Consider the following 8,247-nt stretch of genomic DNA (forward strand, 5'->3'; position numbering starts at 1 on the left):
GACCAAATTTGTCCATGGTGCAGCCCTCCCTACTAGGAGGAACAGATGCATAAACATTTGATGAAGCAGAATTTTTCAAAGTAGACTCTACTACAAGGGATTGATGAGGGAGTTGAGGTTTTTCAAATCCCGGGAGAGAAATTATCTTGTAGAGAGACTACAGCTTCCTAGGAGCCACTGGTACCGAGAATGGTGATTAGAGATTCTTGTAGAAAGTTTCTCTTAAGATCCCATTCAAAGGGAGCTTCAACATTTCCTTTGGAGGATGACCATAATCTAGAGTTTTGAGATACTCCTTACTATACTTAGTCAGCCTCCAATTGCAGCGAAATATCCTTTACTATTTGTCATATAAAGTTAGTGAAAGACAGCTTTTTAGTGGAAGAAGTAGCTCTAGTTAGAGAATATCTGGGAGAGTTTGATGCAGGAGTCATCAGTTTCAAGTTTATTTAAAATTTCTTATACCGCCCAATCAGTCTTCTAGGCGGTGTACAAATTTGTAAAAACAAAAGACAAACTTTAAATAAAATAAAAGTTTGAAGTGACACTACGTCACCAAACTCTAACTATAAAAACTATTAAAAACACAGACAAACAAGAACATAAGGTAAAAGGCAAGAACTACATAAGGCAAAGTAAAAGAAAACAATTAAGAAAACACAAGAGGGAGGGCTGCTGTAAGCTCAGTAGTATTTTCACTCAATTGCCCTTAAAAGGACAGTTAGGTCTCAAAGGCATCATGGAAGAGGAATGTTTTTAGCTTCGTCTTAAAATTATTAAGATTTGATTCTTTGCATAAATCATTTGGAATACTATTCCAAAGAGAGGGGGCAGTGACTGAGAAGATGGTAGATCTCATTGTGTATATAAACTTCAGTGACGGTATAGAGAAGAGGTTATTAGCTGTTGATCTTAGGGACCTAGAAGGACTATAAGGGTAAGAAGATTATTTATAAATTCCGGCTGATTGTTATGTCTAGTTTTAAATGTTAACAGAAGAATTTTGTAAGTGATTCTATGTTCCACTGGCAGCCAGTGAACTTCTTGCAACAAGGGAGTGACATGGTCAGATTTCTTTGCATTAAATATGATTTTTACAGCGGTATTTTGTATTATCTGAAGTCTTTGTATTTCTTTTGTAGTTATACCCTTATAAAGGGCATTACAATAGCCGATGCACAAAATCACAAGAGAGTGAATCAAGATATTCAGAGCTGCGGCATCTAATAGTTTCGATAGTGATCTGATCATACGTAGCCTATAAAAGCAACGTTGGACCACTGTACTGATATGAAGATGATAATTAAATTTGTTATCAAAAGTTACTCCAAGTAATTTAAGTGAAGGTACGATTTTAATAGGTTGAGATTTGAAAGTAAGAGGAGATTGCAAAGAAAGTCCTTCCTTGTTGGGAAAAATCATTACTTTTGATTTTTCAATATTCAATGAAAGCATATGTACGTCCAACCAAGAGTTAATCTTTTCCAATTTTTGGTTTATAACCTTTATGTCTAAAGGATTATTTAGATCTATCGGGTGTATTAGTTGGAAATCATCTGCATAGACAAACATTGTAAACCCGATAAATTACCCTAATGTTAAAAGGGAGGCTAAAAAAATATTGAAAAGTAAGGGAGATAAAATAGAACCCTGAGGAATCCCTTAATCCGTTGTAAATGAGTCAGACGATATAGAATTAAACACTACCTTGGAAGAACGATCTGTAAAAAAAGATAAAAACCAGTCCAAGACCTGGTAGTAGATGGAGACAGATCAAAGTCTGAATCTTCTTGCAAGTCAGAGTCCTGCAGCAAAGAAGGAGAATGTTGCTTCGACCGATGTCGTTTCGGTGTCGGGGCCTCAAAATGTTTCCTCTTCCGAGAGACCTTCCCAGACATGATGGGGCTCCTTTCAGAGTACCTGGAAGAGGACGAATAACATCGAGAAGATGGGGACCGATGCTTGGAAGACCAATGCTTTGGTGCTGGAGTGGCAGGACTGGATCGATGTGTTGAATCCCTGGGATGTACCAAAGGAGCATCAACGGTGCTGGGAATCCTAGCAATGTTAGGCTCAGGCAGCACTGGTACCGGAGGAATCAGCATCGGGAGAAGCAAGTGAAATTGGTCTCCGAGCTCCTCACGAAACAAAGCATCAAGCTTCTGCTTCAAAGTACACGGTACATGGGGCTTTGTCGCCAGTATCACAGGTGCTGCAACACATTCCAGAGAGGATGACTTCGATGACGAAGCACCCCTCGATAATGGAACTGCTCACTGTAGGGGCTTTTACTTGGTCGGCATGAATTGGATCGATGCCTTTGTGACAAGCGTCCATGATGGGGGAAGGGGATGGCTTCTTAGCCGGCTTACCCGAGGGTGCAATGTGCTGCGACACCGGTGTAAATGCTGGTGCCTCTAATGGTGTCAAAGTCTTTGATGCAGGCGACTTCGATATAGACAGTATCACTGATGCATCTCCCTCCATGATGACATCGAAGAGTTTCTTTTGTTGGAGAATACGATGCTTGATGGTTCTTTTTTGTAAGGAAGAGCAGCACTTACAAGTTTGAACACGGTGTTCGGAACCCAAACACTGCAGGCACCAGCTATGAGGGTTCATTAGTGATATAGTGCGAGAACACCGACCGCACTTTTTAAATCCTTTCAGCGGGCGTGACATGGACGAGAGCACCACCTCAGCCAAATCACAAAACCCGCAGACAGTAAAAAAGAAATAACGTTTCTTTTTTTTTCTATACAAGAAAGAAAATAAAAATAAGAATAACGGAAAAGAAATAAAAGATGCGAGAGTGGGAAGGCAAGAAAAAAGATTTGACGGCTGTTGAAAAATACGATGACTTAGCTCTGCAGAAAACTGAGAACTGAGAGACCGTGCGCCTACATCGGGCGGGAAGGCACTTGTGCTTGCTCAGTGAGGGCTATCACGAACTTTCTGAAGTCTTAAAGTGGCGATGCACTTTAAAAGTGTCCGTACAGGGGTTCCATCGGTGACGTCACCCACATGTGAGAATATGCTGCCTGCTTGTCCTGGGATAAAATGATTTTATTTTCAATTTAGTGATTGAAATGTGTCAGTTTTGAAAATTTATATTTGCTGTGTATATTGTGTGTACAGTATATGAAAAATGAATGGAAGAAATTGCATTACAATTAGTAATTTGACGGGGTTTGGAGAGGGGCTTGAGCAGTCAGGGGTACTTGGCTTGAAGAAGTTGATAAACACTGCTCTAGCTCTCTTTTCTAGTGCTCAGATGCTTTCCCCATCCCCACCAGGTTTGCCCTCCATCATTTGCTGCCAGTTCTTTTCCTGAACTGGCAGCAAACACTTCACATTTTCCCCCCTTCTTAAGTCCTAATCCTTTTCAACAACCTCTATCCCCAGACCACTCGCTAGTCCCACTGCTTCTCTCCAAAGACCCTGTGCAGATATTTGCTTCTTCCACAAGCTTTGCAGTTCAGCCACTCCTTCCTATGACTGGAGCAGCCTTCCCATTGTCTGCAGCCTACCAGTCTCAGCACTGGAAGGAGGAATCGTGGAGAGATGTAGTGGGCTAACCTCTGAAAAATATCTACACACTTATCCATCCTTCTTGCTTTGAGACAGGTACTGTGCAACTTTTTAGAATCCTGAAAAAAATCCAGATAATTGGCAATCCTAGCCTCCTGAATTGTGAGCACATCTGACAGGGCCTCCTCAACTTTTGGGCCCAAGGCATGTGTCTAATTTGCTTTACTCCAGCTCTGAGCTGTCTCTCAAACTGTGTGCCACAGCACAATGGTGTGCCCTGAAGAGATTTTGGGTGTGTCACATGAGATTCCAGAATTTTACTTTATTTTTAAAAATAGATGACATTTACATCAAGTATGCAAGAGTCTGTCAACATTATAAGCGTTTGTGTGTGTGTGTGTGTGTGTGTGTAAGGATACAAGCAGCATTCTTTGATGTGATTGGTCCTTGAAAACTAACGGCAAGTAATTAGTTATATTTTTAATGCAGTAGTTATCCTAACCTGAGCAACAAAGAAATCAAGGCTTTGTTACCATTTGGATCTTCTTATCTTTGTGAACAAGGATTTTCAGCTCTAACGGAAATTAAATAAAAAAAGAGAAAGACTGCAGATGGTGGATGTTTGCTTGTCTACTATCGAGCTGAGTTTTGAGTTAATTTGCACTCAAAAACAAGCACATCCATCACGCTGATTAACAATTCTATTCTATCTACTTTCGCTGTTACATTTGCCCATAAACATCTCTCAAATTTAATATTTTGTGGTTTTGCAATTTTATAATTTTAGTTATAATGGGCCATGAAAAACATTTGATCTGTTTAGTGCTGCGAAAAACATTTGCTCAATTTAGTGTGCTGGAGCTAAAAAACTGTGGTCTCAAACTCAAAACCTTTGCAGGGCCACATTTTGGATTTGTAGGTACTTGGAGGGCCTCAGAAAAAATAGTTAATGTCTTATTAAAGAAATGACAATTTTGCATGAGATAAAACTCTTTATAGTTTATAAATCTTTCCTTTTGGTTAAGTCTTAATAATAATATTGTAATTTATAGCTAAAGAGACATATGATCAAGAAACTGTATTATTTTACTTGTGTGATTATGATAAACATACCGAGGGCCTCAAAATAGTACCTGGTGGGCCGCATGTAGCCCGCAGGCCGCGAGTTTGAGACCACTGGCATACAGTATACCTAGTGCAGAAAACAACAAATATTAAAATGCTACTTACCCAGATGAAGATCCTCTTGAAAAGCCTGAGACAAGTTACCAGATGTAAGATTTGTCTTTCATCTTGTTCTTGGTTTCTTTTTCTTTGGTCCTGGGGTCCACTTCTCAGAGGCAGTAGGGTTATAGCACAATAAAACAACAGACAGCTGTGGCTTGGAAAATGTGTTTTATATATAAGTAGGCTTATTACAAATGTACAGCACTTAGAAAGTTTTTACAGAGGTGTGTGTTGCAGTGTTGGTTTGTTCCTCTAATTCAGTGTCTCGCAAACTTTTTCAAGCTAGGGCACGCTAAACCTAGTGTCCCTGGCTCGAGACACCCGGAAGTGTGCTGGCGTTGGCGTGATGATGTCAGTGCGCCGCCATCAGCACATGCGCAAAGGCCCTTCAAATGGGCCTTGCGCTGACAGAAAGACCTGCGCTGGAGAGAAGGGCCGGCAGAGAGAAGAGGTGCCGCTGTCAGGAGATTGCCTACAGGACATGCCTCTCTTCGTGAAAGGCATGTCCTGTAGACAGTCATCCGGCGCCGGCACCTCTCCTCTTCCCCAGTGTACTGCGGCACACCAGAAATCTCAGGAGGCACACAGGTGTGCTGCGGCACACACTTTGCGATACACTGCTCTAATTCAGGGTGTAACTGAACATACTATACAAACAGTGGCTACTCCAGGTCACAAATATCCAGCAAGATTCCAAGAAGTAAAACAAATTTTATGCTGCTTATCCTAGGAATAAGTAGTGGATTTCCCCAAGTTAATCAATGGCTTATGGACTTAGAAAATTATCCAAACCATTTTTAAACTCTGCTAAACCACCTGCTTGCACCACATTCTTCAGCAATGAATTCCAGAGTTCAATAACACATTGAGTAAAGAAATATTTTCTCTGGTTTGTTTTAAATCTACTCATGCCCCCTAGTCCTAGTAGTTTTGGAAACTCTTTCTCAGTGGAGTCTACTAGGGTCATGGTCTGTAATGTTAACAATAATTAATCATCTTTTCTCTTTTCCTAACATTTATTTGAGTTCTTTTTCCCATGTTGTGTGTGTTTATGTTGCTATTTTATTATTGTGAACCATTATGTTACTGCCTGAGAAAGGGCAGTATGTTAAAACTAAACCATAAGAATAAACAAGCAATTCACATCTACCCATTCCACTCCACTCATACACCTCTATTACATCTCCCCTGAGCCGTCTCTTGTTCAGGCTGAAGAGCCCTAGCTGTTTTAACCTTTCCTCCTGGGGAAGTCTTCCCATCCCTTTCATCATTCTTCTCTGCACCTTTTCTAATTCCGCTACATCTTTCTTGAGGTGCAGCCACACCATGGAGTGATACAAGGGCATTATAATATTCTCATATTTGTTTTCTATTCCTTTCCGGTAGTTCCTGAGGAGTGATGAGTGTGTGTCTGAATGTTCTGTGTGCCTGGCAGGTCCTGTGTCTCTATATATTATATATATATATAATCTCTTCTTTTTAAAACTCCGGCTTTTATTCATAAATTATTAATCCCTTACACTTCTAATAGAACTCTAAGATCAGCTGAACAGCATTTATTAACGATCCCTTCGCTAAAAATAATTAATACGCGTCGTCAGTTTACTTTTTCAGTCACTGCTCCCCATACCTGGAATTCTCTCCCTAGTTATTTACGGGAAGAAATCAACTTAGAAAAATTCAAATGTAAACTGAAAACTTTCCTTTTTAAGGATGCCTTCACAATTTAACCCTAACGATTTCTTTTAACAATTTTTTTAAAGTCTTAGAATTAACTTTTCCTTCTTTCCACAATCTTATATTTAATTATCTTCATTTTTACCCCTTCCCTATGTGTTTTCCTTTTTTGTCTCTCAATCTTCTATTATATATTGTAATTTCTTCCCCTATCTATCCCTTTGTTTCCAGTTCTTGTCGAAATTGTCTTCGTCCTGTTAGTCTTTATTTATTTTAATATTTCTTTTATATTGTAATTTTAATTACTTGTACATCGCTTTGAATAACGACAAAGCGATTAATCAAATTCATATTAAACTTGAAACTTGATATAAATGTATGAGTGTGTGTGTCCTCTGTGTATGGATCTGTCTCTTGATTACCAAGGAGGTATAAATTCCTTTGAAGGCCCATCAGGCAATCTAATCTCATCAGGTAGGAAGACATCCTGTCTACCTACACAGACATCACCAGGGATCAGACTAGGATGGAAGGTGCCTGCAGAGACCTTTGACTAACTCTCTGGGTAGGCCCTGAAGCATGAGTTAAGCTAACTTTCAGGTGAGGCTCTGAACAGCACAATGTCATGCTGACAGACCATACTTTGGTCTGTTTAGTAATAAGCTGTCATGTTTTTTTTGTTCCTACCTCCAGAATACTAACAATCTATGATTTATAACCAATGGAAGCCTTCCTGTTAACTAACTGTTTTATTAAATATAATCATGATATATCCCAAGCTGTGTACTGAAAACTGCTAGCTGCTGTGTGCGGCAGTGTCTACCATCTGGATCATTTCACTTTCTACTAAGGCCTGCCCCCCTTCTTCGTTCATTTGTCTCATTTTCAGATTTGTAGAGCCATATGTTTTCCTTCGTCCTCTAGAAACCATGAAAGTCTTCCTCCTGTATAGCTCACCTTTACATATGGACACCATGAGCAGCAGGGAGAGCAGCATACCTCCCAGCGTCAGCAAGCCTAACCCTGCAATGATGCATCTGTCCAAATGGGAGCTCAGGTGAGCATAATATATTTCCAGTTTTTCCATCTCCCTGGCTGTCACCGTGTCCACATTGATCCCTCTTGCTTCCCTGGGAATAGTGTATGCGATCACCACTAGCAGGATGCCACTCACTAGCAAGATCAAAGCAGCTATGAAACTGTAGTCCACAGAATGGCTGTTGGGATCTGCCCCACAGCCATTCTCTGACCTCGGAGAATTGTCTTCCCTTTGGGTCCTGCCTTCAGCATCTCCTGGTTGGCTAGACACAATGCCCTGAGAGGCTGTGAAGCTAGTCTCCTTCTCTTCCTCCTGGAAAGAGATGTTATCTATTCCAGCACAAGGTGCTGAGAAACTGTCCCCACTTGCTGATACTGCACAGGATGCATTTCTGAGGTGTCCTAGCTGCAGAGCATATGAAGATGCCATTGATGGGCAGCTGTCTTGCTCATCATCGGTAATGGAGTAGCTGCAGAAAGACAAGAGCACTGTGAGAGACTCCACCTAATATGCTGTCTTTCCTAACTAGCAAGAAAGAAATGAGGTTGGGTTTCTACACATATACAATACATTTCTATCTATCTATATACATAAAATCATTTGTATCTGTGTGTGTGTGTGTGTATGTATGTATGTTCTAGCATAACTCTGAAATGCATGGACAAATTTCAACCAAACTTGGTATACATATGAATTACTATCTGGGAAAAAATACTGTGTAGGTAGGAAGGGGGTGACATGTAAAAATTATGTTCCTTTGTGTTACAAAATAC

The 8,247-nt window shown here is 40.3% G+C and overlaps 1 protein-coding gene across 1 annotated transcript; it reads right to left on the bottom strand.

Moving 5' to 3' along the window:
* Positions 1-6,852: 6,852 nt before the first annotated feature.
* TMEM74B (transmembrane protein 74B) lies at positions 6,853-7,903 on the bottom strand. Its single transcript, XM_033962621.1, has one exon. The coding sequence runs from the start codon at positions 7,901-7,903 to the stop codon at positions 7,232-7,234; it is 672 nt and encodes a 223-aa protein (XP_033818512.1). The 3' UTR covers positions 6,853-7,231.
* Between the last annotated feature and the right edge of the window lie 344 nt (positions 7,904-8,247).

The sequence above is a fragment of the Geotrypetes seraphini genome, chromosome 11, assembly GCF_902459505.1.
Source record: "Geotrypetes seraphini chromosome 11, aGeoSer1.1, whole genome shotgun sequence".
Taxonomy (NCBI): Eukaryota; Metazoa; Chordata; class Amphibia; order Gymnophiona; family Dermophiidae; genus Geotrypetes; species Geotrypetes seraphini.